Consider the following 21,605-nt stretch of genomic DNA (forward strand, 5'->3'; position numbering starts at 1 on the left):
CGACTTATAAACTATGTTCTATAGGGAAAAAATAAAACAAAACAAAATAAAAATAAGCAACACAGCATAACCCACGAGAAAATAATTCATGGCCAAAAACTTAACAAAAAGAAAAAATAAAAAACAAATTTTTTTTTTAGTAATTCTATGGTTATGTTTGAAAAACATAACAGAAGTAATGTTATATTACACATATGAAAATAAATAGTGACCATTAAGAAGAGCCAATAAACGTAGCGCAAAATTTTAATTGCTTAAAATTGCTTATCAGAAATTTCAAATTATTTTTATAATTCTATTCAATAAAATAAAATAAACAAAAAAGATATAAGAGGCTCAAAATAGAATTTTTATTTCTTTTTTTTTTTTGTTTTATTAATATTAGTATAGTTACCCAAGGATGAACTCATGATAATCAAATAGAAAACATATTTTTTTTTTATAAGACTATATTTAAGTTACTCCTTTTTCTTAAAACTTTTTTTTGATTTCAAAAAAAACTAATTTTTATCAAACCAAAAAAAAGAAATAAACAACAAAAAAATACTTATTTATTTGTATTCAATTTTGTACCCAATTATTCTGAAAATGTCAGTATTACCTAAAGCTCGAGGACAAAATAAAGATAACAAATTTATGACAGACATTAAGAAATTTATGAACCAGAAGATTCGGGTGAAATTCGATGGAGGCAGAGAAGGTAATCATTAAATGAAAATAAAACAAAACTATAAAGTAATATACGCAAACACATTATGTATTTGTTAATTAGGAAATAATGCGTTCTTAATATAATTTTATTATGAATAAATATGTGCAACTTTTTTATTTTTTTTCTTTATTGGCGTTCAATTTTTGTATTTTCCTATTTATATAAATATGCATACAGTTCATGTGGTTAATTATGCTCTTGGTATTATATATGTGATAATTTATTTCATTTTACTTCATTGTATTTTATTTATTTTACTCTGTTTATTTCACTTTGTATATTTTACTTTGTATATTTCACTTTATATATTTTACTTTATTTATTTCACTTTGTATATTTCACTTCATTTATTTTACTTTATTTATTTTACTTTTTTTCCATTTAGTTGTTGGAAATTTAATTGGTCATGACGCTATTTTCAATTTAGTTTTAGATAAAACACAAGAATATATAAGAGGTAGAAATGGAAAAAAAATATATATACCCATAAAAAAGACATGTAATGTTTTATTCTACAATATATATATTTTTTAATTTTTCTTTTTTTTTTTGCAGACCCAAACGACAGCTTTGTTATAACAGAAAAAACCAGAAATATTGGTTTAATTGTAGCAAGGGGAACATCGGTATTTTTTTTTTTTTTTTTTTTTTTTATTCAGTTTTAATTATTGACCGTTTTCTATTATTTGTCATCTGCTTTCTTGTTTTTTTTTCCCCCTTCCGCTTTTGTAGGTTGCCCTGATTACACCAGTTGATGGTACACAAGAAATATCGAATCCTTTTATATCAGAAAAAGATTGAATTTTTTTTTTTCTTTTTTTTTAATTATAAATATTAATTTAATGAAAAATTAAAGAAACTTTTTTTCATTACCATTTTCGTGTACAAAAAATTATGAAACTAAATTTTTTTTTTTTTGATAAATTATCAGTTTTAATAGAATATTCTTTTAAAATAAAAATCACAGTGCAAAATAAAATTTGATAAGCATATGTCCACATATTATATAAATTAATAAAAATATGTGTTGCATTCATTTAACACTTTAAAAAAAAAAAAAGGGACATAAATAAATAAAAGAAAAAAAAAAAAAATTTTTAACTTCACAAATGGAGGAAAGCTTATATAAAGGTAACTATGTTTAAACATACGGTTGCATAAACATAGATATGGGTGTGTAAAAATTTTTAAGTGTACAACCAAATGCACACATATACACACTGGTGCCACGAACGTGAATAACTCATTAAAATAAAAAACTTGTCCAAAAAATGAATGACAAAATTTTGAGTTACACGAAGAAACTTGTTTTTTCTTAAAACACAACTGTATATATAATATAAATATATATATATGTATTAAAAAATAACAGTGTAAATAATATATTTGCATATATATATATACATATCAAAAGAAGGCAATAATATACGTATGTAGGAATGTACCTATGAGAAATGTGCCTAATCTGTGCAATGTTCTAAGGCGGGACAGAGGAGAATCACAATAATTTTGAAAACTATTTGCTATTCACTTAGCTATCAAGCAAAATGTTTATAGGAAACAAATGTCTTCATATTTAAATAAACAAGAAAAAAATATCGGAATGTTTTATGCATGTTCACTAATTTTTTTTTTTTTTTTTTTTAAACAAATATAAGCAAATGACAACTTAGTAAATTTTGCTTCTCCAACATTGCTGTTAATCTCTTACACTCCTAAATTAGTTCATGTGCGTCTTACGAATGAATATAAATGTTATGTCTTCTAAATGAACTCCTATATCCAAAAGACATATTACACTTGGAGCAAAAAAATCTCTTAACATGATGATGGAAGTTAATTACATGTTCCTTTAAACTAAATTCGGACGAAAATTCTTTGCTACAATTATTTATTGTGCATTTATAATTCTGACAAATATTTAAATGTACCTTTTTAACATGTTTATTATAACCATTAATGTGTAGATATATTTTATTACATTGTAAACAAACATATTTTTTTTTAAAACAATTTCTTTTATGCTGTATGAATTCTTTATATATAAGAAATTTCTTTTCACACGCTGGACAAGAATAAAAAAGGTTACACTTATGCTTATTTAAATGATATTTCATTTTTGAAATAGTAGAATAGGAGTAAGAACAATTTTCATATGGACATGTATAATGTCTAATTTTATGAGTTCTCAATTCTTTTGGTGTATCAAAACTTAACTGACAAATTAAACAATTATATTTTACTTTTTCTTTATTATCTTTATGTGTTAAAATATGTTTTTTCAAATGATCTGATCTTTTATATGTCTTTATGCATAACTCACATTTATAAGGTCGAGAATCTGAATGTACACACATTAAATGTCTTTTCATTAATTTCTTATTTGCAAATACCATATTGCATACATTACATGTTCTTATTTCTATTGAAATGCTACTGGGTGAAAGAGTTTCTTTTTTAATTACATTTTTTTCAATCAATGTGTCGCTATCTGTTTGTCCTGTATTTCGCTCTTCTATATTTTCTAATTCGTTATTCATGTTATTTTCATTGTTACTGCATTGCAACTCCCCGCTTTTTTCCCCTTCCTTTTCTCTACTACTTTTATTATTTACTTTATTATTTGTTTTCCCACCTTCTACATTATTTCCCTTCTCAACATCTCCTTCACCACTACTCTCAGCCATATCAGTAATTTCGTTACCCCTTTTTTCGAATGAATCATTATTCAAAGGTAAAATATTCTCAGTTAACTTTTCTATATCTATCGAGGACATATTTGAACAATTATTTTTTGAATCTTTCAAATGCTTGAGTTTACAATTATAAGACTGCCTTGATGTTTTGAAAATAAGCTGACATATTGAGCACTGAAACTTCTTTTCTTCTTTGTTTATATCATGTTTCATTCTATGTAGTTTTAAATGATCTGCTCTTTTATATCTCTTTAGACAAATTTCACATTCATATGGTCTTTCATTCGAATGTACGCTCATCACATGTCTTTGCATTAATTTGTTATTTGCAAATACCATATTACAAATATTACATGTTCGTAATTCTACATCCACATTATTTCTACTGTTATTTTCTTTTTTTACACTAGTTATTGTTTTATTAGAATCTTTGTTATCCTTTTCTTTCTCCTCGGAGTTTTCGTTTTCCCGTTGATTTCCTTCCATTTTATTGTCTTCATTTTCTCCATCAATATTTTCACCAATTTGAATATTATCAATATGTGTATCATCTTCCTTCTCCGAACTTCTATCCGAATTAGCATTATTGTCATCAATCTTACCATTTGATGAGTTCCTTTTTTTTATTTCACTACTGTCTTCACCTATGTCCAATAGTTTGTTCGCATAATTTTTCTCTATTAATTGTTCTTTTACTGAGATCTCCCTGTTAGTTGTACATTCACCCTCTTTTTCATCTGCAATACGTTTTTTGCCTACAGTGGATTTTTCACGTGCCCTCTCCTTGTCTATAGTAAACTGTTCGTTTAACATTTCCCTATCTACAACAGATTTTTCTCTTGCCATTTCCCTATCTACAACAGATTTTTCTCTTGCCATTTCCTTATCTACAACAGACTTTTCACTTGATATTTCTTTTTCATTTTCTAAATTATCATCAGAATCACCACTAGATTTTTTTGACGTAAAAAAGAAAATTTTGGAAATTTTACTTGACACATTTTCATAAAAAATGCTTCTCTTTTTTGACTTCATTTTAGCATCAGCCAATCTATCGCTACGCCTGTTAAAGGATACATTTCGGGTTTCACTCTGAGCTATACGTTGTGCTGCATCTTCAGGTACATCTCTAGGTACATTTTGAGATACATCTTGAGGTACATTTTGAGATATATCCTGAGGTATATTTTGAGATACATCTTTAGGTACATTTTGAGATACATCTTGAGGTACATTTTGAGATATATCCTGAGGTATATTTTGAGATACATCTTTAGGTACATTTTGAGATACATCTTGAGGTACATTTTGAGATATATCCTGAGGTATATTTTGAGATACATCTTTAGGTACATTTTGAGATACATCTTGAGGTACATTTTGAGATATATCCTGAGGTATATTTTGAGATACATCTTTAGGTACATTTTGAGATACATCTTGAGGTACATTTTGAGATATATCCTGAGGTATATTTTGAGATACATCTTTAGGTACATTTTGAGATACATCTTGAGGTACATTTTGAGATATATCCTGAGGTATATTTTGAGATACATCTTTAGGTACATTTTGAGATACATCTTGAGGTACATTTTGAGATATATCCTGAGGTATATTTTGAGATACATCTTTAGGTACATTTTGAGATACATCTTGAGGTACATTTTGAGATATATCCTGAGGTATATTTTGAGATACATCTTTAGGTACATTTTGAGATACATCTTGAGGTACATTTTGAGATACATCTTGAGGTACATTTTGAGATACATCTTGAGGTACATTTTGAGATGCACCTTTCAAGGTACCTCCCTCTACGTGCTCCCGCCTGCTCCTGTCCCGTTCATCAAAGTGCGTCTGCGAAGTTGTTTTGTTTTCCTCTATTTCCATCTTAATTCTAGGTGGACTATTCATTTCACCTTTCACTTTTCTATTTTCATCACCATTTCTTTGGGGCATATAGTCTTTGCTTATTAGATCTTCACACCGTTCCTGTTTGATTCTATTTCTTTCAATCTGCGTATTTTCTTTATTCATTTGTTTTCCCTCTACACCTTTTATTACATTTTTGACGGTTGTTGTCTTCTTTTCAGTTGGTACTGGATTTTCTTTGTTTATTAATTTATTATTTCTATTAACTATTCTTCTTTCTCTCCTTATTATACCTACACCATTGTTCTCACTTTTTTCATTCCCTTTATACACATTAGAAGAGCTCTCTGTAACTAGAGGATTATTAATTTCTTGAAAATTATCATGTTCATTTCGATTGTTATTTATTGAAACATTTTGTGTATTTTCAATATATAAGTAATAATTTGAACTGCACCTATCGTTGTTATGTGATTCTTCCTTTTCTTTTTCTTCATCCATTTCTACCTCTAATTTCTTTTCTTTATTTGCCAAATTTTCGAAGAGAACTAATTTGTCCCTCTGTGTGCCCCTTTTACCTTTATAAGAACCTTTGCCTCTTTTAGAAATACTATTTTTGGCTACATTCCCATCTTCTAATACTTCTGTGTCTACTTGGCTCTTATAATCGCTCACAGGATCCGGAGTAAAAAACTGAGCTTCATTTTCAAATGATTGCATATCTGCATAAATATCATTCAAGCTCTTATCAATAATTCTACCTTCTCCATATCTTTGGGTATCTTCTAATATATAATTTTCTCCTTTTTTATATATATTACTAATACTATATTTTAATTCATAATCTTCCACTACATTATTCTTATTAACACATTGTTCATTCTTCTTTTGGAAATAAGTATATATATCCTTGTGTAAAATGGAAACCTTCGTAGAAGTAGAAGTAATATTGCTTGAGAAATTTTTTAAAGAATTATTAGACGGAAGTCTTTTTCCTACTTTTAAATTATTTGTTTTTATTTCATCAGTGCATAATATACCATATTCTTTATAACCTCCGTTATCATTATTATCCGAATTTGAGGAATGGAAATTTATTAAATATTTTTTTTTTTTTTTTTTTTTTCCTTTTCTTTTTTATTTTTCTTTTCAATAAAACATTTAAAACTCTTCTTCATATTTTTTGTCAAAATAAATGAATCTTTTATGTCTTCCATAAATGAGCCATAAATATTGCCAATTTTTATTTTTTCCACCTTATTATTTGTACTCTTACTAGTGCTATTTTCGTTACTATTATTCTCACTGTTTTCATTATTACTACTACTTTTTCCACTGTTCATGTTGCCACAACCTACATCATCCTTGTCCATTTCTGTATTGCTTAAAATTCTATTATTCTCTTTAAAATATTCCCCCCAATTAAATTCATTTTCCCTACCACGATAATTTAAATATACGTTTTTACGCTTCTCAGCATTTTCCAAATCGCACTTGTGTGTAATGTTTTCTCTATCTATACTTAGATAGGAAACGTCATCATCGTCAAAATCATTTGATGGTGATGATAATGATGATAGTAATGAATTCTTTTTTCTTTTTTCATATTCCCCTGCCAAGCTCTCGTATTTTCTTTTCCTTAAGGTACTTTCACTTATAACTTTGTTTACATTAATAGCTGAGTTATTATTCCGCAAATCATAGTGTTTAATTTTTGTAAAACTTTTATTATTACTTATGATATCATTATTGCTATTATCAACAATGTAGTCTTTTCTTACCTCTATCATCTTATTCTTTTCCTGTTCTTTATTGTTTGAATTACTCAATATATTTATTTTGTTCCAATTTACATTGTTCTTTAAAAAAACCTTTTCACTTTCACTATAAATATTATCATTTAAATTTTCATCTAAAAAGTATAAGACTGTTTTTTTCTTTAAATTTGCGGTCATTCTTCAAGTAACATTATTTATTTTTTTTTTTTTTTGCTTTTTCTTTTTTTTATATATGCTTATTAGAATACGCTTTTTTCAAATCCCTTTTTTTCTTCATTAAACGAGAACAAGTAATTACTAATATTTGGAGGTTGGTTTAAGTGCAAAAAAATTGAAAAAACATATGTTTAAATATATTTTTTTTTTTTACAAAGTTGAAAACGTGGTAATATTTTTTGTTGCATTTTCATTATATTTTCGTTATAAATTGGTTATAATGTTTTCATATTTTCGTAGTACGTTAGCAGTACGTTCACACTATTTTCCCAATAGTTTCTGCTATTTTGCGGTTAAATTTTCCGAAATATTTTAGCTATATATTTCTCCAATGTATATTGCTTCTTCTTTTTTGCTTTGATTCCTTTTAGAAAGTATTTTATTATATTTTATTTATTAAATGTTCGTGACAAGGTAAAAAAAGTACGCGTTGTACTCATGTGATCTGTATATATAAGTATTATTACTTCTCAATAAAAAATGAACTTGAAAACTGTAAGAAATGAATATACGGGAAATTATTATGCATATATATATATATATGCATACATGTACGCTTTACATATATTTCAAACATGTATGCATGGTGCTTATTTTCAATTATTGTTATTTTCCTTAAAAATATAACCTTATACGCCCTGTGAACATAATTGAATGCGGTTAATTTTTTTTTTTTTTATATCAATTTAAAATTATAAATTTAAAAGAAACGAGAAAAATGTTATATACTATGGTATCTACTGTACTACTATATCATAGGAAATAATTAAATAAAATTTGTTAGAACGTTCAAAAAATTAAAAAAAAAGAAAAACTTTGAAATTATGTACATGTATATATATATATATATATTACATTTACGTATATGTAAACTGTTAAAAGAGAAAGAAAGGACATTTTTGGAGCAAAAAGAAATATATATATATATATATATATATATATATATACATACATATTTATATATTAAATAATAATATACATATAATTCGGAAAATAAATTACTAAGAATTAAATAAGCACAAATACATTTATGGTTTTGATAACATGTTTGCACATAGTATTAGGTATATGGATTTTCGCTTATTCCTGATTGCATAAAATTTTTTTTTTTCGTTTTGTTATTTTTGTGCACTTTATTTTATCGTCTTATTGTTAAAGAGAAAGGAAGTAACAAACAAAAAAAAAAAAAAAGTGCTATGAAAAATGTTGTTCTAGCAGATTATATTACACAAGAATTACCCATTTACTCTCAATAGGAAACACATTAAAACGAAAAGTCTCTGAAGTAAAATATATGAAGGGTTTTAGACTTATTGAATATTTTTACATAAGGATGTTTATGTATTTACAGGAGTAATGTTATTACGTAAATTTATATATGTGTATAACCTCAATGATTAGTCATGTACTTTATATACACCTTTCAAAAGATATTTTTTTCGTTATTCAGAAATGATGACAGAATATTTGAAAGGGCACATAAGCTGAAAGCTGCAATTTTTAAAAGTTAAAATATTTCTCATGCTTGATTTAAAACGATACAACAATTTTGTTTTTAAAAGTAAAGTGGTTTAAATAATTTCGAAGAACTTAAATATGACAATAAATATATTTTTACTTAACTGCTTAGTCGATTATGTATAAAATGTGCAAAAGCATTTAAAGAGCAAATATATTTACTCCACCCTATTTAAATTAAACGTATGTGTACGTATAATATATATATATATATATCTGTATATAAATTTTTTTTTAAGGGGTGGATGTTTAAAATGTTGTTACGTTTTGTATACTTATATAATGAACTTGTTTAAAAAGAAAAAAAAAATTGAGCTTCGTCGATAGGTATATTAATCCATTAGAATATATATTTTTTATAGTAAAACTATTAAGTTATATTTACATTTTATTTTCCTTTTTATAATCTTAGTTCACAATTTACCTTTATCATTTTTCCCTTTATTTTTAAGTTCATTTTTAGAATTTCTAAAATTATGTATTTATAAAATAATTATATTTATATATAATAATGTTATTCTTAGTGAAAATGAGGAAAAAAGATTAATATTTTATTTTTCTTAAAATCTTTTTTTTTTATATATGCTAAAAGTTCTCTCTTACTAATATTTTAATTTATTTAATTATATTATTATGCATAATATGAGAACTATACTCTTTTTCACTAATTCCTTTCTACAAAGAAGGCAAATTTTTCATTTAATCTATATATTGCTGTGCTTGTAGTGTTTAAAAAAAGAAAAATTAGCACAATAACTAAAAGTAGAAAGGAAAAAAAAAAAAAAAAAAAAAAAAAAAAAAAAAAAAAAATTTACATTATCCACACATTTTTATTTGTACGCTAACAATAATATTATATATATATATATATATTTTTTTTTTTCCTGTAAAACTTTTAAGTTTTTGTAAATTTAAATATATTTAAAGTCAATTTTCATGTTTTTTTTGAATCAAATAAATTAAAGTTTAGCATTAGAAAATGTTTTATGAATTTAAGTAAAATCTCGAATTGAGAAAAACTATTTTGCCTTACTATTTTTTGACATTTCTAATCCTTTTTTTCCCTTCCTTTCACCTTTCACATTTCACGTTTTACTTTTTCTTTTTTTTTTTTTCTGGGTTTGTTTAATCATTTGTAGCTTGTATTGTTGTAACAAAATTAAATTACTTTTCTTTTACCTTTTTTTATGTAGTTAACTATATTGTGACCTTTTAAATTTTCAGACGTTTGTGAAATCAACAAAACATGAAAATCCTATAAAGAACAATGTTTTATTTCATTAACATATTTTTATATAAAAATAAGAAGTAATAAAGTGCTTAAATTAAACAAATGAAAAACTAAGCATAAAAAATGATATATACGTATAGTCTTAGACAAAATATATGTAACCCAAATTATATCTTGTTTTTAATTTGTTAAATAAAAAAGTATAGCGCTTCAGTTTAATCAAGATTTGTTTTAAAAAAAATAACTCGAAAAAAATAAAAATAAAAAGTACTTTAAATGTTAATGACATATTTGTATTTAGATGAAAAACTGTTAAATGCTATATTTGTAATAGTTTTATTGTATTTTATTATTATCATTATTTTTTAATAATTAAAGTTTTGAAACATTGATCTAACAGTGTGTAAGTATATAAATATATAATTAAGGACATGTATATCTGCAGAAGTTATAGTGGTGTATATATTTAAGTAGTTATTTGAAATTGGAGAAGTTTATCATATTATATGTTTATATATTTTTTTTTTTTGGTTCTCCTATCTTGTGTGTGCATCAATTATCGTATAGCAAAATAGTTTAATATATTATGAACAAATATAACCTGTTTTAGTGTTTTATTAAAGCAGGATGAATAGCAGGTGTTTCATTTTTATTGCAAATAACATCGATTGATTTACTATATGCAACAATTGAATATTAAACATGTATGCGCATGTATACGCATGTACACACATACACATAATAAAATGTACACAAATATACACATATGTACATAGTTACAAACCCCATAAATTTGCTGCTTCATCAATTTTTAACGACCTTTTAGAAGCTATTTTAAAGTCTATTTGAAGTCCATTTAAAATAGTTTATCATCTCTTTAAAATTTTGAAAACTGCGCACTCAGTTGACGATTTAAAGCAGGTTGAAAAAAGAAACAAAGCAGGTATAAAAACAGCGACTTTTTTTTTTTTTTAAAGAATTAACATAAACAATATATATGCATGCATATATGTATGTACGTACATATAGCAATTATTTATATGCACATAAACACACGAACGTAGAAACACAGAACCCAGTTGTCAGTTTAGCATTCCCATATGAATATACATACGCATAAGAGAAATTACAAAGTAGCAGCTTGACTGTACACATATATAATGACGATCGAGTTGGTCGTAAATCTGGAAAATCATAAAAGGAGGATATGGAGTATTTGCTGGAGCCCTGATGGTAATTTTCTGGCTTCGGTAGGAGCGGATAAGTATATAACTATATGGTATAAAAAGAATAATGATAAAATAAAAAAATCAAATAATAGTAATAAAATTATTAAAAAATTGAATATAATGGGGGAAAAGACTCTAATAAAATGTAACTTAGAGTTTGAGATATATGATATAATAGAAACGAATCATGAAAAGTCATTGAGACACATTGAGTTTTCTAAGGATGGAAGTTTTTTTGTTGTTGCTTCTTTTGATTCAAAATGTTCAATTTACAAGAAAAACAAAAATGATAAATGGACATTTTACAGATCGTTAGAAGGGCATGAAAAGGAAGTAAAATGTGCTTCAATTCATCCAACAAATAAATATATAGTAACTTGTGGAAGGGATAAAAGTATATGGGTACATGCAAAAGCAGATAACCGAAAAAATAAAAATATGACAACAGATATTTGTAGCACTAGTAATAGTATTGATGAGAATAATAACTTTTTTACAGCTAACGATACAGTGGATAATTCATTAACATCCAACGGTGCAATTGATAATCCTCTGACGTTCAGCTGTGTAGCTGATAATTCTCTAATGCCCATCGGTACAAATGTTAATGCACCCATTGCTAACGACCCTATTAATACCACGGACATGCTACGCGATGATGAAAACAATTTTGATTTTAATTTCGATGCATATCTAACTGCTCATACAGAAGACATTAAGTTCGTTTCCTGGTGTCCATTGAGTGAAAATACATTTATATCCCTTTCATATGATAATTCCCTAAAAATTTGGAATAAAAAAGCAGACGAATGGAATTGCATACAAACGTTAAACGAACATACTTCTGTTGTTTGGTGTGTTGCTTTTAATTTTGATGGATCAGAATTTGCTACATGTTCTGATGACAAATCTATTAGAGTATGGAGAAGTGAAAAGAAAAATATGTACAATAAACAGAAATATCCTTTTCTTTATCAGCAGATAGTTAAAAATGTAAGAAAAAATTCAAATCATAGTTCATTCAGTTTTGAAATAGACAAAACGAACACCAAAGGAAGTGATATTGATACATTTAATAAGAAAACAAATAATAAAATTAATAACAACAAAAAAAATATAAAAGTAAAAGGCTCGAACGAAAGCAGCATTCTCAAAAGAACAACTAACCTACTGAACAAGCTAAAAGAGCACACACTCAAAAAGGAAAATGATTCAAATAATTCAAATGATGCAAATGGTACAAATGATATAAATGGTACAATTGATATAAATGGTACAATTGATATAAATGGTACAATTGATATAAATGGTACAAATAATTTCCACAATTTTTTAATTATAGGATATTCAGAAAATGGGAAAGATATACAAACCGTTTTAAAAGTTTTTGTTAAATATAAATTTGTTCCTCTGTATTTTGATTATGGCTTCTTCAAATTTGTCTACAAGTACTCGCAAATAGAAAATGGTCAAAATGATAAAAGTCAAAAATGTAATGACACACAAAAGGGTAACAGCAAAGGTGATGAGCCCAATGAAGCAAACGATGATGATACCATTTCCAAAGTCTCTAAAAATGCAGTCACTAAGCATAACGAGGAAAACAAAAATATAAAAGATGAAATAAACAGAAATGACAAAGATATAATAAACGCAAGTAATTATTATAAACTAACTAAAATAACACATTTAGAGAACACTAATAAACAAAACATTACTGACACTTATGAAAAACAAGGTAGTCAGGAAATGTTATCGCAAATTGATTCTTCTTCTTCAATAATTGAAAATATATACGAAAAAGAAGAGAATTTAAAAAATATAAATTTTGATGATTGGAAAATAAAACACGTATTAGAAGGTTATCATAAAAGAAGTATTAGTTACTTAGACTGGAATGCATATGAAGATTTGATTGCAGCATCTTCTTTTGATAATTCTTTAAAAATATTTCAGAAAAATAATGACAATTGGAATTTGATTGAAAATATTGAAAATGCACATTTAAGTGATGTCAATTGTGTTGTTTGGTGCCCGCAAAAATTTCAAGATTATTTCTTACTAGCCACAGCTGGCGATGACTGCGTTATTAATATATGGAAATATACAAAGAGGTAATCTTTAAGTTTTTATATGTTCTATCATTTTACACATTTTATTTTCTCAATTTTCTTTATTTCCTCAAATTTCTTTATTACCTCAATTTTCATTATTTTCTCAATTTTCTTTATTATCTCAATTTTCTTTATTATCTCAATTTTCTTTATATTTCTATTTTACCTTTCTGCATTCGCTACTAATACATATGTAGGTCTGTTATTCCATTACCATTCGTATTTGCTTCAGTATGTTTGCATGTTCATATGTGTGTTTACAAAGTTATGGACATACATGTGCACAGATATATTTATGTCTATTTTAACTTTATACATAAGTTATAAAGATCAAAATTTGGTTCTCATTTCTTAAAATATGTTTTTATATATGTGGCAATATAAAAATTTATTTTCTTCTTTTCAAGTTCGATTTAATACCTACATTTAATTTTTGAATGATTCACTAATAAAATGAAAAACTCCTCTTTTAATATATGAAAATATAGTTTAACACAACGCATTATTTTTTCCACGGTGCAACGGCAAGTTTTAGCTTCCTTTTTTGCTGGTACAAATATTTTAACATATTAAAATGCTATAAAATGGAAGAGGTTACGTTTTCTTTTTTTTTTTTTTTTTTTTCGGAACTTAATAAAAGCATTAATAGGAACAAACGTACATATAAAGATTCGCCCAACAGAAGGAATTTGAAAATTATGGATATTTTCATTGATATTTACATTTATATTTATATTTCCCAAATGTACCAATAGGTGAGGTGTGGTGATATTGTGACAACGAAGACACGTAATAATGATTATCTCAATACATGTGTACATATATTAGGCCAGCACCTTGTTAGCGCACTGTATATACAAATATATATATGTACAACTATATATATATATATATATAATATATATATATATATATAAATATACATTTATGCATGCTTCTTTTTTAGGGGTTTCCTCAAATGTGCATACAAAATAAAAAAAAGTTGGTGCATTTCTACATATATCCCATCAACACTAATAAGGGGTGAAAAAAGAATAAAAAATATATATGAGCCCATAATACGATCAAACTTTTCCTTTCACGAAATGTGAGAATATATATATATGCATTTATGTATGTATATACGTATGTATGCATGTATGATTACGTGTGTATATTCCATTGTATATGTTCATTTTCTTCCATATAGTAGTTTTTAAATTAAAGAATATAATAGAAAAATAAGACAATACCCTCTTATTTTTCGTGGGATGTCTTTAGGATCTTATGTAAATTTTTTCTTTTCTTTATTAATGCAGAAAAGAGCTTAAAACTGAAAATATAAAAATAGAAATAACTAACTTCTATATACGTCCTCATTATTCACTATAAATCAATTTAAGTTACCTTTTCTTTTTTTTTTTTTTTTTTTTTTTATTAAATAATGGAATATATAAGGAGGAAACATAGTTATATATATATATGTGTAAAAAAAAAAAAAAAAAAAGACATTAAAAAGAAATATATCAACAAATGAATAAGCAAAAAAGAAATACAAAACAATACACATTCGTGGTAATGCAAAAAAGATACGCTTAAAATTAATGGCATAATAAATTATATCATTCATGTAAAATATAAAAGCACTTGAATTTTATTAAAACTTGAGGCCTTTTTTAATATGGAAACAGATATAGACCAAAAAGGTAACCAACGTTTGTAAAATAATGATTAAAAAATATTATTTGCATACTTGAATGTATACAGAGTGTTTAAACAGACATATATGCACATGTGTACACATATGCATACATACATACATGTGTTCACACATATATATACGCACACACACACACACACACACACAGAATATTTGCAGTGTTTACCTTCACCTAACTCACTCCCAATGAACATTTTCCAGATCATCACATAAAAGATGGAAGCGTCTTACATAAAAGATATAAATTAGATAAGGAGTTGAGCAAATCGTTTGAACAAAACGATAGGAAATATAATGAAGAATTGTGCAAATTTTCATTTTTACATGAAAATACTATTAAAGCTAAAAAATGTAACTTTGAGAACACAAAAGAATATTTATGGATAATTATGAAGGATGAGGCAAAGAAGAAATCAGAAAAGAAATACTATAAGTGTGTAAGTAGGAACAACATAAAATTTATATGTGTTGTAAGAAAATACATGAAATTTTTTTTTCATTTAAAAAAAAGGAGCTACCAATTCAGTTCATTAAATTCGTGCGCAAATAGTATCAGTAGTATAAGCAGCATGTCTAGCTTTAATAATGCAAGCTTATTGAACAGCAGAAATAGCTTGAGGAATATAAATAGTATGAGTGGCATGAATAACCTGAAGAGCGTGAACAATCTGAGCAGTATGAACAATCTGAGCAGTATGAACAATCTAAGGAGTATGAATAATATGAGCAGTATGAATAATCTGAGCGGTATGAACAATCTGAGTAGTATGAACATTCTGAGTAGTATAAATAACCTGAACAGTGTAAACAATCTTAGCATCATGAAGAACCAGAGCAGTATGAACAACTTAAACAGTGTGAACACTCCAATCAATATGAACAATCTGAGTAGTGTAAATTTTGCTAGTGACGTAAAAGCCGATACTAAACTTATTGATTGCGTAAAAAAATCGAAAGAATATTATGGTGAAAATTACTACAGATTAAAATATTCTGGAGACAGATCATTGCATCGAAAGTTCTTACAGTTCTTTCTAAACAAGACAAGTTGTTTTATAAATATATTTAAGTCCTTTAATGAAAAAAAAGATAATATGAATACAATAGAAAACATCTTATTTATTAAAAATGAGAATTATGAAGAGGCCTTCTTAAACATATTTTACTCTTCGTTTCCTTTTAAAATGATGGTATATTCCATATTAATGATTTTAATATCAGTGATATATTTTTTTCTTTTATATTATATAGTGTTAATATTTATGTACGAGAAAAATGTTGTTATTTTCTTAAATGTATTTAAATTACTTTCAGAAATATTCTATTTCTTCTTTTTTGTCATATATATTTCCTTGTTTAGTTCTAATTGCATAGATAGAATAGCCTATTATTCTTATATATCTTATTATTTTTTTATTTCCTTCATACTTTTACATAACATTGTTCTTTTCCAATTAATAACGTCTTCTCCAACTAACACTCATGCTGAATTAAGGAGAGAATTACTTGTAAATAAATTTTTTTATCAAAAATGTGTCATAATATTTAGTAACCTATATATATGCTTGTTTTGTTTTTTAAGAAATTATATGATTCTTTACATTTTTATAGTGAATATAAAATTTTTATTTTTTTATATTATTTGTATATGTTCCTTTTTCCTTTATATCTGTTGTTATCTAAAATTCTTATGTTATGATACTTTTTATGTGTGTCTTTTTTCCCTTTGTACAATATCTTTATCTCTATATTATGAATATAGCTATGAACGAAGATGGAGAATTTTATTTATAGGCGAACATGCACAAGAAAAAAAGAAGCCTACTCATCATTTAACGAAATATTTTTCTATAGATAATACAATGCCTACTTCACCAATTGAAGACATTTTAAGCAACTTGAAATTATTATTAGATCATGTTAAAAAGCTTGAAGAATACACATGCGAAAAACAAATGATACTAATAACAAAAATGAGAGAAAAAATAAAAAAATGCGAAAATATACTAAGAACACAAAATTTAAATGAAGTTCAAATATATAAATATAGAAAATTTGAAAGAGTATATAATATGTGGTGCTTAGATAAATTAGACAGTAATTGCGATAAAAATGAAGAATGTAAATCCTTCTTATCTCAACATATAAATAAGAAATCATTTAATTCCTTTTCTAACATTCATTCTTTATTATCATCCAAGTTTCAAGAGTATCACAATGATTCCTATGATTGGAATGCAGATATACAAATTGTTTACAAACAAAATGTGTTTATATCAATTGGCTATAAACTGTTATATCCTCTAGGTATACTAGAGCCAAATTTTGACAAAGAGAAATTAAAAAAGTTTCTTTTTAAAATTTATTCCCTCTATAATGATGTCCCTTACCACAACAGTTTGCACGCTGCACAGGTGATAATTTCATTTTACGTTTTTCTACGTCATTCTATTTCGTATGGTCACGTTGTATATGTTATCCGTTTGCATGTCACCTACTTAGATAGAGTCAATATTATTCCTTTTCTTTCGTAGTATATCATTTATTATTTTTTTTTTTTTTTTGAATAGAACATTATACGTATACATCTTTTTTATTTTTACTCTCGATCTCTGTAATTGCTTCAATTTGCTTCAATTTGCTTCATATTGCTTTATTTTATTTATTCATTCATTCATTCATTCATTTTTCACACCTCTTTTCTAGGTAGCACACTTCAGCAAGAGTATGCTCTTTCTCCTGGACATTAATCACAAAATTTCTGCAGTGGACGAGTTATGTTTGCATGTAGCTTCTCTATGTCATGATGTAGGACACCCAGGTCTTAACAATTATTTTTTAATAAATTCAGAAAATAATTTAGCACTAACTTATAATGACAATAGCGTACTAGAAAATTATCACTGTTCACTGGTTTTTAAAAGTTTAAAAGAGAAAAATTTCAATATTTTCGAAAAATACCCTTATAATATTTTTATTACTTGCAAAAAAAATATCATAAGAGCAATTTTATCAACTGATATGAAAAATCATTTCGAATACATTTCCAACTTTAGAACATCAAAAGATTTCATAGATTATGACAACTTAACGAATGATCAAATATGGCAAATATTTTGTCTCATTTTAAAGGCAGCAGATATTGGTCATTCAACTCTTGAGTGGAACAAACATTATGAATGGACAATGAAAATAAATGAAGAATTTTATTTACAGGGATTACTAGAAACATCCTTAAATATGCCAAAAAGTTTTTTATGTGATATAACTACCATCGATAAATTAGCTACTTCTCAAATTGGATTTTTAAAACATTTATGTGTTCCCTTATTTAATGAGTTAAATTATATTTCAAAAAATAAAGATATTTATAATCACTGCATTTCTTCTATTGAAAATAATATAGAACAGTGGGAGAAAAATAAAAATAACCAACAAAATCTCGGATTACAGGAAAAATACAAAAATGAGGACTTAATTGACAGAACAAAGCTACTGAAGTTTGCATGAAGGCGAATGAGCATGCACACATATTTGCATAAATACAGGAACACTTACATGAATATATACATGAATGCAATTATTTTTATCTATTTTTTTTTTTTTTTTTTTATTAGTTATTATATGACTTTGCATTTACTTTTTATTTAAAGTTTTTTTTTTTTTTTTTTTTTCGTTATTTTGTTTACAAAAAAAATATATTTGATTTTACCCGTTAATGGTGATTGTTTTCGTTCCTTCTTTTGTAAAAAATATGCACCCTCATACGTACATGTGCATACATACCTATATATATATATATATATATTATATATATATATATACATATACATGTATAGTGCGTAGGTAAATACCAGAGTCTATATATGTATATTTCCTTCTTGGGAACTTTTATTTTTCACGTACTTTATTTTGTTTTTTTTTTTCACTCATACGTGATATACGAAATAATAATAATTAAGAGAAAACAACGTCAACGGCTCTCTATTCAATGCTACATGTTTATCTTTATGTAGAATTGTTTCTTATAAGTTGTAAATATAATATTCTAAAAAACGAAATAAAAAGTACATGTATTTGTAATATATAGAAAAGGTCATTTATATATTTCATGGACGTACGCAAAACGCAGCATTCGAAATAAAAATTGCAATTTCCTGTGAAAGAAAATTTTTTTTTTTTTTTCAAGGAACATCCCATTAATTTTGAACACTGCGCTGAAATAAATTGCATGCATATATGACTATGTAGGGGGAATGATATACGAGTACTTAGCCTTGCTTATTATGTTTATATATACATAAACAAATTTCACCCTTTTCTATCTGAACCTTTAAACCCTAATTCGAAGTGTGCATTGCTACTAATTCTACAAAAAGTAAAAAAAAACGATAAGGATGCATTTAATGGTTCTCCTTTTATTAAATGTATACGTAGTTATTTGTGTGTGCAGACATGTTCATATAGACTCAAATTGCTTTGTTAATGTTTATTATTCAGGACACATAAAAAATAGGGTGTTAAACGTGAACAAATATTTATGCCCAGAAAAGAATTGCAGATATTATTGCAGAAAAAACTGCGAAAACAATTGGGGAAAAAAATTATTCCTTGTTCAGAAAAGCAAGGAAATAATAATAGGTACTAGAGATTCTCCATTAGCAATAAAACAGTCCGAAAAAGTGAAAATAAAACTTTTAACGTATTTTAAGAAAATTAAAAAAAATGTAAAAGTTATTTTAAAAACAATAAAAACAACAGGTGATCAAATATTAGACAAAAATGTTGGCTTATTTGGTGGAAAAGGAATATTCACAAAGGAATTAGATGAGCAGTTAATAAAAAATAATGTACATATGTGTGTGCATTCTTTAAAAGATGTTCCTTTAGTACTACCTGAACATATTCACTTGTCATGCTTTTTAAAAAGAGATACAATTAATGATGTCTTTTTATCAATGAAATATAAAAGTTTAAGTGATATGAATAAATCAAATGCTACAACGGTAGAAATAAAAAGCGACGATAATGATAATGATCGTGATAAAATAGAAGAACCAGAACAACAGAAAAGAAGTAGTGTGTACAAAAATGAGCAGAAAAATTCCTCATGTACTGTTGCAACTTCGTCACTGAGAAGAAGAAGCCAAATAAAAAATATATATAAAAATGTAAAAATAGAGAATATAAGAGGAAATATTAATACAAGAATAACAAAATTGTTTAATGGTCAATATGATTCTATAGTAATTGCATTGTGTGGCTTGGAAAGATTATTAACAAAGGAAATAATTCAAGATATTATAAAAAATAAGAAAAGTAGCATACCTAGTAAACAGCACATAATTAGCTATAATAACACGGATATTGATTTAAGTCTTTTTAGTATTCAAAAAATAAGTACAAAAATTATTTACCCTGCTTTATGCCAAGGTATTATAGCAGTTACATCAAACGATGAAAATTCAGAAATTACACACATTTTAAAGAGTATAAATGATAAAAAATCGGAAATTATGGCGAACATAGAAAGAGCATTTTTATATCAAACTGAAGGGAATTGTATGATGCCTATTGGTGGGTTTACAAAAATTGTAAGAAATAAAATTTTTTTTAATGCAATTATTAATGATATTCATGGACACGAAAAATATAAAGTCAAAGAAATTGGACATGCATCCAATTATAACGATATTGCAATAAGAGCAGCAAGGAATATAAAACAGAAAATGGGTATTGAAAAATTCAGAAAAATAAAAGAAGAAGCAGCTGTGTTTTACACAGAATAAGCAAAATTTTAAAATATTCCAAAAAATGATTATTACAACTGAGAACATTTATTCATTATAAAAAAAAATATATATATATATATAAGTATCATCCTATAAAATAGTAATATATTGAAACTCTATATTTATTTAGTAAATAAAAAGCGTGTACCTACATATGAACATTTATATAATCATATATACATATGTTACTTAATCACTTGACACATGATATAAATTTAAATGTTAGAACATTCCTTGCTTTTAAACTATTGACAAGTTATTTTAAAACTTATTTTTTCTGTTTTTCCCTTTCTTAAATATTTTTTTCTTTACCCCTTATATTATTTTTAATTCTCAAAAAGTTGTTTTATTTTTACATTCAAAACTTCAAAAAAAGTACTCTCTTTTATGTTTAATTTTGAATAATCTACAATTAATTTTACATCCTTACAAATTTCAGAGAATACGGAAAAATTTTTCAAAAAATATTATTAATTGGTTACAGGATGTAAATACATATTATCATAATATGGTTACGTATGTACGAAAACCCGTTTATCTTATAAAGGAAGATTTCCTTGTCACATAAAAATGTTGCTTCATAAATCGTACGTACTTTTTAAATTAGATAAAAAAAAAAAAATTGAAAAAATAATAAAATATAATGTAGAAATAACATTAAAACATTAAATAGTAATATTATATGTTACTATTATTAATTTTTTTATTTGTCACAAATTTTTAATTTTTATATTATATTTTTTAT

The 21,605-nt window shown here is 25.6% G+C and overlaps 4 protein-coding genes across 4 annotated transcripts; 3 read left to right on the forward strand and 1 right to left on the reverse strand.

Annotated features, from left to right (window-relative positions):
- Window positions 1-588: 588 nt before the first annotated feature.
- MKS88_004829 (U6 snRNA-associated Sm-like protein LSm7) lies at window positions 589-1,513 on the forward strand (the record flags this gene model as incomplete). The annotated part of the gene is made up of 4 exons (XM_067218037.1): window positions 589-700; window positions 1,098-1,169; window positions 1,268-1,338; window positions 1,445-1,513. 4 exons carry the CDS (start codon window positions 589-591, stop codon window positions 1,511-1,513), a joined length of 324 nt encoding a protein of 107 aa, XP_067071210.1.
- Window positions 1,514-2,448: 935 nt separating this feature from the next.
- MKS88_004830 (uncharacterized protein) lies at window positions 2,449-7,238 on the reverse strand (the record flags this gene model as incomplete). The annotated part of the gene is made up of 2 exons (XM_067218038.1): window positions 2,449-6,338; window positions 6,443-7,238. 2 exons carry the CDS (start codon window positions 7,236-7,238, stop codon window positions 2,449-2,451), a joined length of 4,686 nt encoding a protein of 1,561 aa, XP_067071211.1.
- A 3,948-nt stretch (window positions 7,239-11,186) lies between these two features.
- On the forward strand, window positions 11,187-13,373 carry MKS88_004831 (cytosolic iron-sulfur protein assembly protein 1; the record flags this gene model as incomplete). The annotated part of the gene is made up of 1 exon (XM_067218039.1): window positions 11,187-13,373. The coding sequence occupies one exon, from the start codon at window positions 11,187-11,189 to the stop codon at window positions 13,371-13,373; it is 2,187 nt and encodes a 728-aa protein (XP_067071212.1).
- A 1,656-nt stretch (window positions 13,374-15,029) lies between these two features.
- Window positions 15,030-20,857, forward strand: MKS88_004832 (porphobilinogen deaminase; the record flags this gene model as incomplete). Its single annotated transcript, XM_067218040.1, has 5 exons — window positions 15,030-15,054; window positions 15,270-16,239; window positions 16,831-17,482; window positions 17,775-18,568; window positions 19,522-20,857. The coding sequence occupies 5 exons, from the start codon at window positions 15,030-15,032 to the stop codon at window positions 20,855-20,857; spliced, it is 3,777 nt and encodes a 1,258-aa protein (XP_067071213.1).
- Window positions 20,858-21,605: the final 748 nt, after the last annotated feature.

Source organism: Plasmodium brasilianum, chromosome 13 (assembly GCF_023973825.1).
Source record: "Plasmodium brasilianum strain Bolivian I chromosome 13, whole genome shotgun sequence".
Lineage (NCBI taxonomy): Eukaryota > Apicomplexa > Aconoidasida > Haemosporida > Plasmodiidae > Plasmodium > Plasmodium brasilianum.